General features: G+C 30.2%; 3 protein-coding genes across 4 annotated transcripts; 1 reads left to right on the forward strand and 2 right to left on the reverse strand.

Annotated features, from left to right (window-relative positions):
* Positions 1-204: 204 nt before the first annotated feature.
* LOC126656385 (glucan endo-1,3-beta-glucosidase 14) lies at positions 205-4104 on the reverse strand. 2 transcript variants are annotated; one of them, XR_007633203.1, is made up of 4 exons: positions 3776-4104; positions 2442-3469; positions 2221-2345; positions 205-562 (listed from the first exon to the last, which is right to left on the reverse strand). XR_007633203.1 is itself a non-coding variant. In XM_050350955.1 (3 exons), exons 1-3 carry the CDS (start codon positions 3840-3842, stop codon positions 2283-2285), a joined length of 1158 nt encoding a protein of 385 aa, XP_050206912.1. In that variant the 5' UTR covers positions 3843-4104; the 3' UTR covers positions 2220-2282. The 2 variants fall into 2 exon arrangements, 1 of the variants encoding a protein (XP_050206912.1); XM_050350955.1 differs by lacking the exon at positions 205-562 and having other exon boundaries at positions 2220-2345.
* Positions 4105-14439: 10335 nt separating this feature from the next.
* LOC126664944 (uncharacterized) lies at positions 14440-16839 on the forward strand. The gene has a single exon (XM_050357581.2). It carries the CDS (start codon positions 14883-14885, stop codon positions 16722-16724), a length of 1842 nt encoding a protein of 613 aa, XP_050213538.1. The 5' UTR covers positions 14440-14882; the 3' UTR covers positions 16725-16839.
* Positions 16840-16919: 80 nt separating this feature from the next.
* LOC126664945 (ferredoxin, root R-B1) lies at positions 16920-18704 on the reverse strand. The gene is made up of 2 exons (XM_050357582.2): positions 18551-18704; positions 16920-17524 (listed from the first exon to the last, which is right to left on the reverse strand). Exon 2 carries the CDS (start codon positions 17514-17516, stop codon positions 17064-17066), a length of 453 nt encoding a protein of 150 aa, XP_050213539.1. The 5' UTR covers positions 17517-17524; positions 18551-18704; the 3' UTR covers positions 16920-17063.
* Positions 18705-19906: the final 1202 nt, after the last annotated feature.

Raw genomic sequence — 19906 nt, forward strand, 5'->3', positions numbered from 1 at the left:
ACCCGGATTAGAAGTAAAAATGAGATAAATTAATAAAAAAATCAGTTTTAATTAAATTAACTGTAAATTAAAATAAGGAGCTAATTGACCATTAATTACAAGTTAAGATGAGAAATTTACACTTAAGTCTAAAAATTTATTATTGTTATATTTTATTAGAAAAGTGAAAACAATCAAAGGCATAAATATAATATACAACAAACATGAAACTCTCAAACAAAATTATATTGAACGGTCCACAAAATACAACTCTATATTATTAACAACAGAAAAGACAAAAAGGAAGTTGAATTATAAAATCATAAGTGAATTTTCTTTATTAAGCAACTGTCAAAGAATTGTATTCCTTCTATAATTTTTTTATAATAGCTAATCTGCCTACCTTAGTTGACCATATATTCCCTATAATTTTCTATAATACTTTTGTAACCAACAGATTAATAACTAATCCAATATTTGTTAGTGATTAATTATTCCTAATAGTTTATTTGTTAATACAGAAAGAAACTTGTAAAATAGATGCTTTGCCATTGCTCAAGTGACCCCTGCTGTCATTTTTTTCCTGCATAAACAAAGGTTTAGCAAATCTATGTTAATCACATAAATAAATCATATATTTAGCTAGATCGTATCACAAAAATAAAAAATAAATTATCAATTTATTGCTGCCATTCCAAGCATTGAACCTCCAAGAAGTACAATGGTAGGCAACTTTCTAGTTATGGCCTACCATTACCAGCCAACTTTATCATTTGAATCACCGATTAAAAATCTCATCAATGGATGTTGATGTGGACGTCGGAACAGAAACAAGATAAACCGATTTTCAGTTTTTCATGTCGGGTGACAATTGGGACCATATGAAACACTTTTGAGAAATTAATGAAATAGCAGCAAATGAAATTAATATATTGCAGCAACTAAGGATGAAATATATGGTAGCTAGGTAGTCACTTTTTGTCGAACGAACGGTCGATTATGGTCGAATCATCATCTATCTGCCAATCTTATCCCCTACAGGACATTGATGATGCAATTTAGCATCAAATGTGATCCATGATGTTGATAGCCACCACCCCACTTTATTCTCAAGTATCAATGATGTTCACACATATGTTGGATAAGAAACATGATAATTTGTAGTTAACATAATATAAATTTTCATTTGAAGCCACCAAACCTATGTTAAAGAATTCAAAAGTACCATCTAATTATACATAAGAGCCGTCGAGTCGATACATTCATTAGTGTTAGGTTAGCCTTTCAAAAAAAGAAATACAGCAGGCAATAACTGGAGTGGACCATATCGATATATGGTAGACCATACCGCACCACAGCTAAGAGATGATAAGGACATATTTAATAGATTAATATAGTGAAAATTTACTATATTTGTAATCTAATGCAAAACTCTTCAAATTTTCATGTAAAATCAGAAAGTTCATTTGATAGTAATGTTTATCCTACCGATGCTAACCTTGAATTAACAGACAAAGCTGATGATGCTACAAATTCTATTTTTAGGATGGAGATAAAGGATATATAGACAAATAAGAAATCATCCCATCATAAATAAAAACAAAAAATGATGATAAAAGCAAACTAATAATTCACATTTTGCGCGCTATCGGTACGAAAGACGGTCTGCTATTTTTTTTCCTGATAGAAGCAAGTTTGGACTTTTGTCTAGTTGAAGATAACAAGAATTTTATTTTTTCAGCAAAGAAAGATTCACATGCATGATTGAAAGTGAAGATAAGGAGGATGGAGATCCATTACCATTTCTTTCTAATAAAGAATGATAAAAGAGAAATTGTGTCCATAAAATTGGACTTCAACTCAAAAGGAAATTATGCATCAACCATCCACTTGGTGCATGAATCCAGTAGGCAACAACATAACATGGATTCTACCTTAAAGATACCGTAAAGTATAACAAAATCTGAACCATATAATTTGCAGATTTTTATTCTGAAGTTTACCAAAATATGCACACCAGTACTAAAGTCAACTGATTCTTATTATCTGATGAGCCAATTATAGAAAAACAGAAGCAAAGATTATTTTCCTCGCATCTCGAAGATATATACGGGATGAATTCGTATTAGAAACGATATGCATAAAAATGATATGCCATGCTATCTGATTCCAAGAATTGATCAATAAGTAACTCAGAATGGTTAACTTATTACTTCAATAGTAAAAGGAATTGAATCTCACCTTAAAGAACTCTTCCTGCATTTCCATAATCTCCAAGAATTTAGTTGTATTGTGACAATTCGCTACCAACGAATACAGATTAACCATGCCATAGCATAGATTACCAGACTGAATACTGATAAAACCTGCAGAACATTAAAATGCAAAAAGGTTACAAATTGAACCTCTTCAGTTTCCACAATACCTTCAATATTGAAAAGGGAAAAAATTGGATGGCTTACATTTATCTTGGATGCCGAAGAATAAGTTAACTCTGGAAGATAACGCTGTAATCCAGTGTTATATACCGGAGTACCATCAGGGTATAAGAGTCCGTAGTTCCTTTCTGATGTCGGTCCAGGCTTTAAATCCTCGTTAAACAGGGCGAAAACAAATACGTCAATGGGGACTGATGGTTTTGCCGGTGTACCTTGTCTCTGCTGTATAATTTTCATAAGATTTCCATTATATAAACCAGCATTTTCTGGTGTAGCCCCTGCTTCATCAGAATCCCCCTTAGACGGCCAACCTGTCTCCGAGATTCTCACTTCAATATCGGTATGTCCCATTGCTTTAATTGCTGAATACACAGCATCAACTTGAGCATACAACATATTATCATATTTCAAGCCAGTATTTGGATCTATTGTCCCTTGGTTAGGCTGAAAAAGGGCATACTCTAAAGAAATCTGTTTCGGGTCATTCTTATAGGCGAAAAAAGGATACGCATTGATAAGAAAAGGCGAACGGACTTGAGAATGAAAGCTCAATAAAGGCTGAATGTATTCAGCAAGATCTTGTCGAAAAGTTCCGGCAGAAGGAGGGTACGAGTTGCCTAAAATGTTTAAGGAATGAGCACTCGATACGATAACTTGCTTATCGAGACCGAGAGTAACAAGAGCATGATAAACTGTTTGCATTGCAGGAAGAAGATAAGACATCAACTGATTATCAGAACCACCAAAGACCTCATTTCCTACAGTAATGCAAGTAATTTTGGTCTGAGGGAGGTGAGGTTGAAGATGCTGTTGAATCCAATTTTGAGCTTTAACTGGGTCACCCATATTTTGAAGATTTTCATTTCCAAGTCCAATAATGAAATCAACATTTGAATTTGAAAAAGCTGTGAGAACATTCGGATCAGCATCATAGAGTTTTACCCTTGAAATGTTGAGAGATTGCAGCAGATAAGATACCCGAGTTGGAGGTGGAAGATTGTTAGCTATCTGCCCATAGTTTATCCCAATGCCATGGCCTTCCATTTGAACCACTGCACCATCATCACAATCATAATCATCAGCACCAAGAACACAATCAATAGCTCAAAAATTCCTCAAAAACTCACAATAAAAAGTTTCAATGCAAGATTATTTCTTTTCTTTAACGCATACAGTAATCAAGAAAAACTGATAGACCCACCAATGAAAACAAAAAGCTTATACCAAAGGAATTCAAGAAAAGGGAATTGAAGTTATTTTAACATGTTTAAGCTAAAGAAACATGGTATTTAACCTTAAAGTTCATTAAGTTTATGTTTTCTACCAAAAACAGAACCCAGAAATAAAAAAAAACAAACCTGAAAAAGTAGAGATAAACAAGAAAATCAGCAGCAGTCTTAAAACTACAGAGAAGGTGGCGGCCATAGCTGATATGATGATGATGATCTTGGTTGAATCAAACCAAGACCACACAGAGAGAAGCAGAAGAACCCAAACGCAGCGTTTGCTTATAAAAAAGCAATGCCAATGCACAAATGTATAGTATTTATAAGGTTTAATGGCTGCTAGTGGTTCTCTGTTTTGCCACTGAGCGTGTGCGGATATATGATATGTGAACTCAGTTTTTGTTGCTGACAAGGATCCACTTATTACTATGATATTTTCTCTTTTATTTCTGTCTCCACTTCCGCACGTATATTTTTAATATATTCACAGCTGTATTTCGATTTTTATTTTTCAGATATTTTTTTCCTTGTTTATTAAGAATATACACATAATTAATATTTACTGTTTTGTGAGAATAAAGATCCTATTAAAGACCAATAAATATATGTATAGATTCTTTCCTTTTCAGTTATTAGCATGCAATTTTTCATTTTATTATTTATTAAATATTTACTGTTTTGGACATTATGAATAATAAATAAATAAGGTAATTGTTTCTTGGGGGAGGGGTTTTGTTTTTTCTGGTTATTTTTATTAGCATGCACAATTTTATGCATGTCGGGCCAATCTAAATTTAGCACAAAAAATTGACCTTTCGAGTTTGGATTGCCATGACATGAGAAAAAGTTGAACACTCAATTTCCTAATTTAACAAATATAAATGGAAATTATGTGTACCAGAATAATCAGCTTGTTGTAATTTTTAAATTGGACAATTAATGTGTAACTATTATAAAAAAATTTGATATCGGTTTTTATGCCGAAGCTTAAAAGTCCAAAAACAAAAATAAATGAATTCTAAAATTGCTAAAAAAATAAATTTTTGGAAGTAGACAAGTTGAGAAAAAAACATGAGAAAAAAGTATGAATTTGAAGTGAAAACAGCGAGATGACAATTTTTGAAAAAACATTTTTTTAAAGAAAGACGTTTACAAAAGACCAATAACCAATTAATCAACAAGAAAAACTTCCAGAGAAAAAGATAAACAATTTTTATAGTTTTAGAATTCATAAACATTATAACTCCTATATTTAAAGCTTAATCACAAAAAAAACCACACCTTTTAGCCTCTTTTCAGTTGCATCCTGACGTTGCAATTTTGTCAGATGCACCTTAATTCGCACATTTGGGTTTCAATTCCACCCTCAAAATCAAATTGGACTCTTTTTCACTTGGGAAAAATTCATAAAAACCCTTATAAAGTACTCGTTTGAACTCTTTTCCACATAAAAAGTTAAAAATAGATGACTTATTTTAACTTTTTCTAAATAGAAAAAAGATCAATTTAATACTTGAAGGTGGAATTGAAAACCAAAGGTGCGAATTAGGGTGCAGCTGATAAAATTGCAACGTCAGGGTGCATTTGAAAAGGGGCTAAAAGGTGAGGGTTTTTTGGTGATTAAGCCTATTTTTAATGAGTGTTTTTTTTTTATTTTTATCGTAATTTTCATTTAATCTATTTTTAAAACTTTAAACACTATACGCAATTAATTTAAGAATCCAGTAGCATTTTTAAGTTTTTTTAGAATCGTCACAATTAGGGATGTAAATGAACTGATCCGAGCCAACTTTTGGAGTGTTCATGTTCAGCTTGTTAGCGAACAAAGTGTTCATGTTCAGTTCATGTTCGTTCAAAATTAATTGACGAGGGTGATCATATTCAATTCGTTTGGATTTTATAATACTGATGTTCGATTAATGTTCAACTCGTGTTCGTTCATTTAACTGCTAAACGAACAAAATTGTGAACGAGCTCGCAAACCGGCTCGTGAACCAACTCGATAAATATCAAACGAGCCCATTCGCGCGGCCGTTCGTTTAATAGCTAAAACATATAAAATTTGCGAGCACAAAACTACGTATTTTTAATAATAAAAATGTAACATTATTAAAGCTATGTAATTTTAGGATATAAATCAATTCACGAACAACTAATCGAGTTTCTAAACAAGTTCGTTCACTAATTTTTTTCCGACCTCGTTCACGAATTTTTTCACGAATTCTTATTCGAGTTTGTTCACAAAACACTAATTGAGTTGTTCGTGAACCTAAACGAGCCGAACACCGGTTTGTTCATATTCGACTTGTTTAAATTAACGAATATAAAATCAAATCCGAACTCGATCGACTCGTTTAGAATATGAACAAATACGAACCGAGTTTTTATCGAGCTGAATAACGAGCTGCTCACGAGTAGTATGATTCATTTACACCCTTAGTTACAATCGCTTGGTTAAATCTTTTATAATCGAAGTATAAAGCACAAAAAGCCACCACGATTTTTTAGATTTAGTATAGTTATTCACGTTATCAAATTTAATGTTAATTAATATTATATTTTTATGATGCTGAAAATTGTTATTTAATTTATTTATAATTTTGGGATATATACTAAGTATACGAAATGCATGCTACGGATATATCATTAATTTGCTTGATTTGCTTTGAGTAATTTTCGTCTGCTCAACATAAATTGTACTATTTGATTTGGAGTTTATAAATATCTCAATTATCTATCTAATAAATTAAAGTTGGATCCAAATCACTATAGCAGGAATAATGATTTTGAATTCCAAACTATATCTTTTATTTGTCATTTATTACAAATTTACCATTTATATTCTTACTACTTCCTCCGTTCTTTTTTAGTTGTCTATTTAGTAAAATATATTTGTTTCTAATTAGTTGTCCATTTAGAATTTTAATGTGATTTTACCTATTATCTTCCAAATTTACCCATTCATAATAAATGACTCTATATTTTAGCTTAAAAGGCATTTATTAACTAATAGGGTTATTTTAGTATTTCTCTTTAAAAATCAAGACAAAAGGAGCACTATCTTAGTATGTGCAATATTGGCTAAATGGACAACTAAAAAAGAACGGAGGTAGTATTTATTAGTATTTTTGATATTATATAAATTTCAATTATGTCATTTAGTGTTTCCACTTTTCAATGTTGTCTTCCTCATAACGTAATTACTTTACATTTTTTTCATTTGTATTTTTCTCTTTTATTTTTTTATTTCTCCACTCCTTTGAATTTTTATTTTTTTCCTTAACTTCGATTTTTTTTCCTTTTGCATATCTTTTTCTTTTCTATTTCTTTTCTTTTTTATTTTTTTCAAAATTTATTTTGAATCTCATATTTTAAATTAACTTCATGATTTATTTTTTATCATTGTAAAATATGTAGATAAAGAAAATATAATAAAAAAAATCTAAAAACAATGATGAAAACAATTAGTTTTATGAGATATGTTAGATCAAGATGTTCATCTTGATTTATTCTCAAAATCAAATATTTAAATTTAATAAAATTATATATCAAATATTTATTTCCACAAACACAAGCAAGCAAGCATTTAAAGTTAATTAAATTAAAATTAAATATTTAAAATTAATAGAATTAAGATCAACTATTTATGCAAATGAAAGCAAATAAGAACATATATATATATATTTAAAATACTAATGCATAAACAAAGTTAAAGGACTCAGAGTTAACTTCACTATTCCAATCTATTGATGATGAAATTTTTTAAAAATCAACTAATATCAATTTGCAAATGATATATACTCAAATTGGCCAAAAAAATGGTTTAGTTTGGTAAGCGAAGGAATTGATTTAGAGTTAATGGCTTAAAATAAGTGATCAAGCGGTGTTTAAAATATGCACAAAAATCAGATGTTCTGTTTGAGTAATGCAATAAGAGCGAGTAGATATGCATTCTTTTGGAGTAACGACTGAAATTTTTATTTTGTTTATTCAACCGCGTAAAATGGAGATGTTACGTATAGATAGATCTATTTTCTTTTTAATACTCCTACGTATATAATACATAAAAAAAACTATAATATATATATATATATATATATATTATTTAAATTAATGAATATTTCTATTTACATATACACGTCGACGTAAGAAAATTTAATTCAAAAGATCCAATTCTTATAGATGTTTGATATTCTTCTTCAACCTTTATTGAAGATTAAAAAATATTAAAATATTAAAATAAAATATTCAAAACAAATATTTATTTAGTATTTATTATAAAATTATCATAATTTATTTATTAAATATGTAATGGTCTATTTAATAATTATATTTTAATATAAATAAAAAACCGAAGCCGCGATTATTTTCTTACTAGTTTTAATTAAAAATATACAAAAAAAAGTAGCAGGAGTTTATAAATATCTCAATTATTTTAACTAAAAATATATATATATAAAAACAGTAGCAGGAGAGGAAATAGACGGTGGTGACGTGGGAAGATGAGAGACAAGTGTCGGCCACAGAATCTTGCTATGAAAACGGTACCATGCTAACAAAAATGCCAGCTTTCCACGTGTGAATACGACTCACATTTGCACGTTTCAGGCACCGCCCGTGGAGGAAGCGGCTTCCTCGCTCCTATGAAAGAGACGGGCACGGGCCAAATTGTAATCCGGGTCGGACATACACGCTAACGTGTTCCCATTTTGTTTCCAGTTTCAACCTTTGGTGATGTGAAGCTGCCTAGCTTTGTACTGTCCACAACTTAAGTCCTCAACGCTTTTACATTGCTCAATTCTGTCCTATTTTATAGAATAGGAGACATGAGTTGATTCATTCATTCATTTTCGGCAAAAGTCTCATTTTCGCCCCTGAAATTAGACAAAAAAATAAATAAGATGTTGAGGTTGAAGTTGAAGTTGGCTCAGTTATCACCCTAAAATTGTCCAAAATAGTCCACATCACTCCGAATACTGACTCTGTTAATTTGTTTCCGCTAATGATGATGTGGTACATAGAAAATTTTTCAAAAACATCATTAATATTGAATATACTTACCAATTTTATACACACTCCGTCCTATAAAATAGACAAAATGGCTATTTTGACCATTACAAAATATACGCAAAGTTACTGTATTAATTTGATAATACCAATATTAACCTTCATCAATTTCAACCACTATAAATTATCATTAATTACCACTTTATACAATATAAAAATTGATAACAAATTTATTTTTAAAAATATAATTACTTTTTTCATAATATAAATTAATAATGTTTAAAATATTTAAATAATTAAGGTTATTATTGGAAGTTAATAAAATATAACTATTTTAACCATCATTTTTTAATTCATGTGCAAATTCTATTTTGCCTATCTTTATGGGACGGAGGAAGTATTTATTAGTTTTTTTTTTTGCCATTTTCACCTTTTCGTCATTTAAATATATATATATATAAGTAAATAATATTTAAAATTAAAATATTTATTGAAACAATCGAAACTCAATTAAACACTTTAGAAACTAAATAAACACTTTAAAATTCAATTAAACCAATTAAAACGCTGTTTAAACCTAATTAAATCAACTAAAATACTTAAAATATTTCTAAATCACCACTGATTTTACCCCGAATATTCCGAAATGTCCCGATTTCTTCGGGCCACCACCTCCTACCGAACACCGAAATTTTTTTCCGTTAGGTTTCTCCAGCCTGTTCTTCCATGGAAGAACATATATGCTCTTCCCATGGAAGAACAAGCTGGAAGAAGACCACCGGAAGAAAAAATTAATTGTCGGTATGAGGTGGTTGCCGGAATGTCGGGTCGTTTTGAAATAAATTCGGCGGTGATTTAGGAATATTTTAATTGTTTTAGCTGATTTAATTAAATTTAGTTTGGTTAAAATTGAATTTCGATTGATTTAATTGAATTTCGACGTATTTAATTAGGCTTCGAAGTGTTTAGTTGAGTTTTAATTGTTTTAATAAATATTTTAATTTTAAATATTATTTAATTATTGATATTTAAATGAAGAATAGGTTGAAAATGGTTAAAAATTATAAATTTAAAATTGGTAAGTATTTTAAATATTAAGGATATTTTTAATCTTCTTTCCTATGTGCCATAGACGGAAAAAAATTAATGGGGCCAGTGTTTGGTGTGATATGAACCCTTTTGGACAACGTCAAGGTGAAAATTAAGTCAACTTTGACTTCAGAGTTTTATTTATTCTTTTATTATAGTTGTAGAGGTCAAAGTGAGCCTTTTACCTTCATTTTCTATTATATAAACTCTGTATTTATATGTAATAAAAATAAATAAATTTATAATATACTATTATAAAAAAAAAAACTCGTCATCGTCAAGAAATTTTACCATTAGTATATACAAATTTTAGCTAGAGGCTGGTTAATAAGCAAATCGTTAAACTAAAATCATATATTAAACCAATGATCAGCTATAATTCAAATGCGATAAACGTTAGGAAGCAATTTGTAAAGTTGTGAGATCAATTCTTTCCACAAACGCTCCTCTCTTTCAATTATATAAAAAAAAATCATATATTAAGATGCATTCTAGTGGACAAGATATATATGCAGTATATTTTTAAAAGTTAGATTTCGAACTCTTTCTGTTGCTATATAGTAGAAGCTATTTATCCTCGAAAGCTTGCCGCCAATTGTGCAGCTCACCTCCAACTAATAATTTTTTTTGAAATCATGAATAAGTTATAGTAATCACTAATCAGTAATCATTAATATACTAATCATTCTTTTTCCCTTTTATCTTTACTTAAAATTGTAGTAACAATAATAACACCACAACTTGAAACCCAAATTTGAAGACATCATTGATGATCTTCGCCCAATATTGTCGTCATTATAGCATTGAAGAAAATCTCCAAATGAATGACTATATTGAAGATCAATCACAGGAAAAGAGACTAAAAGATTTAAGTTAAAAACAAATGATACACTTCTGAAATTCAACATAAAAGGGGAAAAAAAGAACCAAACGTTGAAAAGCCAGAAATAATGAGCAATTAAAGCTAACAACAAGAAAGGTTAATTGTAAACGCCAAATATTTTGACAGATTCTCCAAAATTGATAAGTCTGAATACCATGAGAATTAATAGTTTGCAAAACCAGCAGAGCGTCACTTTCAAAAATTATTCGAACCCAATTTTGCGATACTGCCCAATTCATGGCTTCTCGTAATGGAGAAAAATATATTAAAGTATACATCATAAAATTGAATAGATAATTTGAAATTTTAATTATAATAGTTGTTGAATTAAATTTGTTTGATAACTATAAATACTTAAAATCATAAAAATAAACAATTTATTTGCTAAATTTTTAAATATTAATTACTTTAAGTTCAAATTATTAAATATATATCATATATTATTTTAACTCTTATAAATATACAACAAAAAGATAATTGTACCATAGCATAAGCAAACAAAAATCTTTAATCCTTAATATCTAGATATCAGGTTATCGAGTTTAATTTTAATTTTTTTAAAAAATATTTATAAATATAATTTTTTTATATTCGATTTAATAAAAATTAACGAATTTAAAAAAGAAAAACTATTAGATGTGATCAAAAATAAAAATGTTGATATAGACAATTAGAAATATGTTTCTTCTAACTGCCATTTTCTTCAATCCATCAATAGTAGATTCCTTTTCCTTTCTTGGAACTGTAACCTTGTCGATCTCAAATTTAGAAATAGACAATCCTTCTAGTCATTTTTACATACACCCAAGTGAAAAACCATCCTTAGTTCTTGTATCCATTGATGAAATAGACATAACTATCATCTTGGTTTCACGCTATAAAAATGTACTCACTTCGTCCTGTTTAAGAAGTCCTATATTTCATTTTGTCCCATTTCTATTTTTGTAATATTTTTTCATTGAACTTCTCTTTTTACCTTTCTTTTAATATCTTAAAAGAGTTATATGGAAAATTCTACTATCATTAATAGAGGCAAAATATGAAAAGACAAATATAATTAATGTTTTCTTAATCTGTGTGTAAAGTCAAATGAGACTTTTTAAATGAGACGGAGGGAGTATCTTTTATTAAAAAAAATTGAAGTTTGTAGCTTATTAGTTTCACCAAAAGTAGATCATATTTATCCAGTTTGGAAACGCTACAATACAATGAAACAATTTTATCTTATAAGATCTTTATCTCCTCCAATTGCACAAAATATTTTACGGATTGATAATGCTATAAATGTGTGGAAAGACTTTTATGATAAATTTTCTCAAGATAAGCTTCAAAAATCTCAGATTCATTAGAAAATATATATGCTTTCAAATAGAATAATTTGTCAGTTACGGACTATTTCACACTATTATGTATGTATTGAGTTTAATAGGAAGGGAAGAAAAGGTAATATGAGGAGAATTAATTTTTTTTTTTGTTTGGACAAACTATTTAATTAGAAAGGAAAGGGAATGGAAAATGAATCATTTTCCTTCATTCACCTTTTAAAAGTTGAAATTAGTTACATCCCATTTTGAGGTGTAGACAAATTCAGCTCGAATTAAAAATAAATTTATAATAAATATTTTTTCTATCCTTGAAAAATTTCATTAATTTTTAATTTATTTTTATAAATATTTGTATCATATTAATAAAAATTAGTATTAATTATTTTTATCTTTTATATTATATATGTTTAAATATTTTAATAAAAAAATCCATATTTTAATGGATTTTTAATAATTATTAAAATAATTTATTGTTTATATTTTTTATTAATTAATATCAATATCATTATCATTATTTTTTAGAGTAATGTCATAAAAATTCACCAACTTTAAACGTTTTGTTATTTTAACTACGCCCTTTAAAAATCGTCATTTTTTATATACCAACTATCAATTTTTTCAAAATTCATATACCGTCTTAAAATCCGTGAAAATCGCTGACGTGTCACATGAGCTTATTATTATGAACTTAATTTTATTAAATTTATCAATACTTGGTTAGTTTTTTGGAGAACTATTAAAAAAATTAAAAAACGTACGATAAATAATAAAAGATAAATTTATCAATTAAAAATTATTGTCTTCTTTCTTTTCATTTGTTCAAATGAAAATAATATACTTTCTCCTTTCTTTATTTTTTTCAGGTATATTAGCTATTCAAACACAAATAAATTTTAATTTTTTTTTCTTTTTCATTCTCGCCCTTTCCTTCCCTTTATATTATCTTTTCTTTCTTTTTCTATTCCCTATCCATGCAAAGCGAACTTTGCGGGCTGAATACCTAAATCTGGATATCATTCAAATATATTCTTCTATTTCATAACGTAGTTGTGATGCTTTAAAAAAGGTCAAAGATCATCAAAAATGAGATTATGTGATTAGATATTTAGAAGGATTAAATGAGGAATGTTATGTGTAAGCACGGTAATTATGTGTAAGCTTTGAAAAAGGTCAAAGATCATCAAGAAAAACATTTCAAAATCGAATTTCACTAGCATACAAATTATAAAATTTAGAAAGGATAGGGCCAAAAATACCCTCACCGTCATAATCAGAAAATATTTCACCACCTAATGAATTTTTATTGCAACAAAATTCACTCTCCATCTGTGTTTGAATCAAACAATCTATAGTCGGGTACGAAACGCAGGTTAGCACATGACCCTCCACCATTTGATTGAACTTACATGGTTTGCTGGCTAAATCTATATATTTTCAATTTGGGTTGGGTGGTGGTTAGTGAAATTGATAATGATAATTTAATAACTATTTTAATTATTCTTTAAATTTATGGAGAAAAAGGCTTTTAAGTACCATTTACAACATTAAATGCTTATTTAGAGTATATGTCAAACACAAAAAGACTACTATTTTCCAAGTGAAGAAAGAGAGGCTAATTTAGTACTTTAGGGTACATTGCAAGTGAAAGATGATAATGGATAAAATTGACGGTTTTAGGAGGTTAGAATCCTGATATTTTAAAATTTTTAGCAATCCGAGAGGCAATGACATGGGTATTAGCACAATAGCGGCATCACATATTCTTGCAAACGGACGTTTTCTAGATAGCTCAATCTATTTCTTTAAAGCATATTTAGATTGGTCAAGTTTAGGGTGTTAGAATATATTGTATCTTCAAAATCGTTTTCAAGAATGTCATATTCAACATATCAACCGCAACCTTAACAAAAGACACATCAATTTGCACAACACAGGTAGTTAAACATTGTACTATCCGAACAACTGTTTTAAATTTGTCTTTGTATTTTGATTTACCTTATTAATAATATTTTTTTTAAAGGATAAAGTATAAATTTAGGCAACAAGAAAACCGGTTTGAAGAATTAAAAAGCTGCAGAATTTGATATTTTATTAAGCCATTGGCTCTGTGAAAAAATATCATATTTGGTTCCAACAAAGAAAAGAAAAATAGTTTAAAATGTAATTTAGCTAGCTTCACCGGCATAAAATTATTAAAATTTAGAAGTAGAGGTCCAAACAAACGCAGGTCAGCTCATAACCTCCTCCATTTGATTGACCTTGCATGGTTTTCTGGCTAAATCTAAATATTGTCTCACTTCTATTTCCTTTTCAATGTCAGGGATAAAGCATATATTTAGGCAATTGTGTTCTGTTTATTTACATTTGTTGTCTTCGAAACATATTGCTGCACTTGTTTGTATCCGTTCATGTTTTTTTTTTTGTTCGTTTTATAGTGTTCTTATCGACTCTCAGTACCTACAACGCGAATGGCGATGACAGGAAAGGTACCATTTTTGTTCTATATAGGTCTCAGAGCTCTTAACTACAGAGAGAAAATTAGTTATTGAATCATATAGACATGTACTAACATGATTATTGGGTCAACTCTAATATAGTGGTTTAGTAGGAACAATTTGCAATAGTATGTTCATATTTGTTGGTGTTAGCATGTTAGGTAATCCTTATATGTATGCTTATCACGTTAGTGCTTAAAAGTTGAAGATTTAGCCCATAAAACCATATAAAAAAACAAATGCATTATAGTTTTGCAGGGGTTACAGATACAAGCAGATATATGCCTATTTGACTTCTATTATTAAAATGCAATTTGCTTTACTTCTTGATCGAATTACATGGCATTATTCTAAAACTTCAATTCATTGGCATATTAATCACACAATTTATCTAAAGTCATAAGCAGAAAGTGAAAAGGGAACCAATCTAAAGGGCAGGCATGGCTGATCCAATCACATTTGGATTGAAGACGATATGGGATGAATGGAACATACGCGTTTGTGTTCTGTTAAGTCTGTTTCTGCAAGTTTTTCTCACATTATTTGCTTCTTTCAGGAAACGCACTGCAAACAAGATTGTAAACTTGCTTATATGGTTAGCTTATTTACTTGCGGATTCAACTGCAATCTTCGCTTTAGGACTCATAGCCAACGTTCAAGAATCTCCTACCCCTTTTGCCTCCAAAGATCTCTTGGTATTTTGGGGTCCTTTCCTTTTGCTCCATCTTGGTGGCCCTGACTCCATCACTGCTTTTTCTCTCGAGGATAATGAACTTTGGCCTAGACACTTGCTTCAACTCACTGTGCAGATTGCCGTCACTGTTTATGTGTTCAGCTCAACACTTCCCAACAAGGTAACCAACCCTTCAATTTTCATATTTCTTGATGGGATCATTAAATACTTGGAGCGTACTTGTTCTTTATATCTTGCAAGTTCTGATAAGATTCGAGCTTCCAATGCACCGGCAATGGAAGAGAGACAAATTCAAGGAAAATTAAGAGATGTGGAGGTCGTGAAAGAAGCTCATGCCTTGTACATGCAATTCAATGGAGTCATAGTCGACCGTAAGTTCAAATTCAGTAATTTTACCGGAAGCCGGGCATTCTTTAATAGTATAGACGCTAAAGATGCTTTTAGAGTAATAGAGACAGAGCTTAACTTCATGTATGAGGTATTGTTTACAAAAGCAGCACTTGTGCACTCCAAGTTGGGATATCTTTTTCGGTTGACATCTTTTACTTCAGCTGTGTCAGCCTTAGCAACTTTTCATTTTAATGTCAAGAAACAAGGTTTTCATGAGTTTGATGTTCGAGTTACGTACGCCTTGCTATTTGGTGCAGTCTTATTAGACATAATATCCCTCTTCATGGCCATTTTCTCCGACTGGACAGTAGTAAATACTCTGCAGTTTTTATGGGCAGGGCCACTCCTGAGCAAATTCAACAAGTCCATTCTATTCCGCAAGTGGTCAGGCTTTGTCTCAGGGCGTAGCTTGAGGATGCGCAATTTCATGAACCTCGGGTATGTAATGAAAAACTATTGCCATTTTTTGAGCTTCAAAGGATATGTAAAAGGAGGAATTTACCTGTCCATAGAGTCACTTGATGAAGACTATTGGGAATTTGTTTTCACAGAAATGAAAATAAGATCACAATGGGCAGATAACTCTAAAAAAGCTGAGCTGATATTTTCAGGTAACAGCAAATGGCTACGAACTACAATTCCTGAACTTGGCACCATCATCGATGGGTTGTGTTTGAACGAAATTGCATATGATGAGAGCATTCTGCTGTGGCATGTTGTTACGGAGCATTTTTACTCCGATCTTGCTAGTATTCATCATGATTACGGTAAGGAACGCAAATTTAGTAAGATATTATCATATTACATGTTCTATCTTTTGCTGGATGAATCTTCCATTATAGCAGACGCATCAGGAATTTGCAAACTAAGGTTTTCCGATAATTTTACGGATACTTTGAACCAACTTCGAAATGAATTTTTTCGCCCGGTGGGTCGATTATATTTAAAGTACTTTGACAAGTCGCCTTATGTGTCCCATCTTCCTAGTCTTTCTAGTGCTTTGATATCAACACTTAACCAGATGGAGAAAGGTTTGAGATGGAAAATAATGAGCAAGATGTGGGTGGAGTTGTTGGCATATGCTGCAAGTCACTGCAAAGGGAACATTCATGCACAACAGCTTAGTAAAGGAGGAGAGCTTGTAACCATTGTTTGGTTGCTGTTGAATCATCTTGGCCTAGGGGGTTTACAAGACTAATATGCATGTGTATGTGTGTGGATAAGTGGGTGTATTTTCAAAATAAATAGTTATAATAAAATGTGTCGGTGAGAAAAATAGAAGAATGAATGAAACAGTTGCAGATTGAATGTAATTCCTTCTAATGTACTGCAGAATTTGTTATTTCTTAGGCCATTGGCCTTGTGAATAAAAATCAAATTTGGTTCCAGAAAAGAAAAAAAAAACAGTTTTAGATCTAATTTAGCTAATTCCACCAGCATACAGATTATAAAAATTAGGAGAGGTCCAAAAAACCTTCACCCTAATAATGTTACAGAAAATATTTCACCACCTAGTGAATTCTCACTGCAACAACATTCAGCAAAGTTCACTCTCCATGTGTGTCTGAATCACACAATCCGCAGTCGGATAGGAAACGCAGGTCAGCACATAACCCTCCTCCATTTGATTATCATCCAGGAACGAACCATCAGACTGATCCACTGAGCCTGACTTCAATTTCCCTGCACAAGTGGAGCAAGCCCCAGCTCTGCACGAGTAAGGAAGCTCAACTCCAGCTTCCTCAGCTGCATCAAGAATATATGTATCATCAGCGGCTTCAAATTCATTCACTTCGCCATCTGGTCCAATCAGCTTCACTTTGTACACTGCCATCGATGCTTTGAAGTTTTGCGAGCATTTCAAGCCCTTGGACTTGGAGATGCTCCTTACTGATCCTAGAGACCTTGGACTCTTGATAATGGCACTAGTGAGCTGACTTTTGGGTGCAGTTCTCAACATGCATTGAGATGGAACCCTCACTGTTGCCATTTTCAACTCTGAACCAAAGAATGCAGATGTCAATTGGTTTCTATGTTTTTAATTATATTAAACTACCAACATTTCCTTTCTGAAATAAGAAAGGCATCTTAATTTAAATCATATTAAAAGCCCTATACACCAAGTGAGGAACGTAAACCATGTCACGATTCACACGAACAACCCAAAAATCACTGCATAACGGAATTAATCAAATGATTGACAATGGAACAATATATTTTTAAAAACTATCATACTAATTCTCATTCCTTGACCCAAAAGCTCCTTAGAGTCATGAGCTGATGAAATCAAAACATTAGCTCCTTAAATATGTAAATAAACCCAGACTACAAGTCTTAGAAAGGTAAAAGTAAAACATATTTTATTTTATCATAGGGAAAAACTGGTAGGCAAGGTTATAGATTCACTCAGGTGACTTACAGCTACTAAATTTGCATTCTGAGTTTTTCAGAACTCATTGAATTTATCCCAATTGTTATTTTCTCCTGTTAAGGTTATTGATGCTATGTGATTCTATAAAAAAATCTCATATTAATGTTTTGAAGGACAGACTTTTACAAAAAAAGCTAACTTGCACAGCATCACAACAAAAAAAACATGATAAAACAATCAAAATTTCAGATGGACGTAAAACAAAACAAAACGCTTCAATCCCAAGATCAAAATTTATCAAGAATTGAAGATTTCACCTTTGATTAAATCAGAAAGGAAAAAATTAATGGTAAGACCGATGAAAAACAGTAAATTTTTTTTTTTTTTAAACAAAAGATTCAAATAAATGAAAAAGATTGAATCTTTTGTTTCTTGCCCACAAAACAAGACAGGTGAAGAAGCCCCACTTTTGAAAGAGACTCCTCCAAGCTTTAATTCATCAAACAAAAGTAAGTAAAACAAAGATCAACCCAGCTCATAATACATCAAAAACATTAGATCTAGCCAACACCCAATAATCTAGACACATGTATAACCAAATATCATGAACAAATATATAAGAAAAACACATCAATAGCAGAGAGAGAGCTTACAGAGTAGAATAGTATTGGAGAGGTTTGTGAAGGAGTTGTATGAGTTTGATTAGGAGGCGAAGGTGGGTGAGAATATATAGGTGAAATTAGGAGCCTTTCTTGGCTTTTGAAATCTTTTGAAAGCCAGACTTGCCTTTACTTTAGCTTAGGCGGCTGCACTCTGCCAACTCTGCTAAGTGCCAATACCCTTTGCTTCTACAAATAAATTAAATAATCAACCCAATTAATCAATAATTGAACCTTAATTAATATTTTTAATTCAATTTGATTCTTTATAAAAAATTATAATAATTTACAAATTTATTTTCATTTTAAAACTAATTTTTATTTACATTTTAATAAAAATTGAACTAAAGATAATAATTTATAATATATTGATTGATTCTCCATGAAACATATTTTATGATATATTTACATTTTGTATGAGAATTATTTTTTAAATATTGTTAAACTAATGGATCAATTGGATTGAAAAATGTATCCTAAGAAAGTAAAAGTATATAATTTCCCTTTTAAATTAGCATGTACTACTAAAATAGTAGTATATTCTTACGATAATTTTTATGAACAAAAAAAATTGAAGTCAAGTAACAAAAGTAAAAGTCATAAATGGACTGCAAACCAAGAGAAGTCATAAATGAAAACTTTTGTTTCTTTTGAAGAAGAACAAGGCAGGCATAATAATTGGAATATGAGGTACTAATTAATAAAATTGACTCATAAAAATATGAAAAGAAAAATGACATTGACAAATAGTAGTAGAAAAATTCATGGCATGGTGCACGTTTGGCTTCCAAAATTTGAAATGGGAACCAAAAAGAATTGCAATTCAAATTTTAGAATTCTTAGGTTTCGATTTGATGTATTCACGGTAATAGAATGAAGATATTTTATTTTTTAATTTAGTATCTTCTATAATATAAATAGAATTTAATTACTAAAAAAATTGTTAATTTTAGCTCGTGTCCTAACCATAGATCCTAACCGACTCGACCAAATCAGACTAAAACGACCAAGTTGTTTATAATTTTATTTTGTAAAACTTGTGATGCATCTTAAAAAATATCAACAAAAATTGTAATTCTAGATGAAATACATAATAAGATAAATGGTCCATAAATTTTTCATGCACCTATCAAGTAAGGTATTAGAAAATTTAACACAATTTTCTCTCTATTTTCATTACTTTCTCTTTCTTTTTATTTCTCTAACACCTCATTGGATAGGTGCATGAATTTTTTATAAACCGGGTCTAGGTAAGAATTTTCCTAAAATTAATAATTTAATCAAAAGAAAGAACTTCTAAAATAACTCTATATTCAAATTTCTATAATAATAAGAAAAATTTGCAGAAAC

The sequence above is a fragment of the Mercurialis annua genome, linkage group LG1-X, assembly GCF_937616625.2.
Source record: "Mercurialis annua linkage group LG1-X, ddMerAnnu1.2, whole genome shotgun sequence".
Classification (NCBI taxonomy): domain Eukaryota; kingdom Viridiplantae; phylum Streptophyta; class Magnoliopsida; order Malpighiales; family Euphorbiaceae; genus Mercurialis; species Mercurialis annua.

Coding starts and splice junctions, on each gene's coding strand:
- LOC126656385 (XM_050350955.1), bottom strand. CDS start 3,842: ATGGCCGCCACCTTCTCTGTAGTTTTAAGACTGCTGCTGATTTTCTTG. Junction 3,470..3,775: donor GTTTATCTCTACTTTTTCAG/GTTTGTTTTTTT, acceptor ATGATGGTGCAG/TGGTTCAAATGGAAGGCCAT. Junction 2,346..2,441: donor CTTCGGCATCCAAGATAAAT/GTAAGCCATCCA, acceptor AATGTTCTGCAG/GTTTTATCAGTATTCAGTCT.
- LOC126664944 (XM_050357581.2), top strand. CDS start 14,883: ATGGCTGATCCAATCACATTTGGATTGAAGACGATATGGGATGAATGG.
- LOC126664945 (XM_050357582.2), bottom strand. CDS start 17,516: ATGGCAACAGTGAGGGTTCCATCTCAATGCATGTTGAGAACTGCACCC.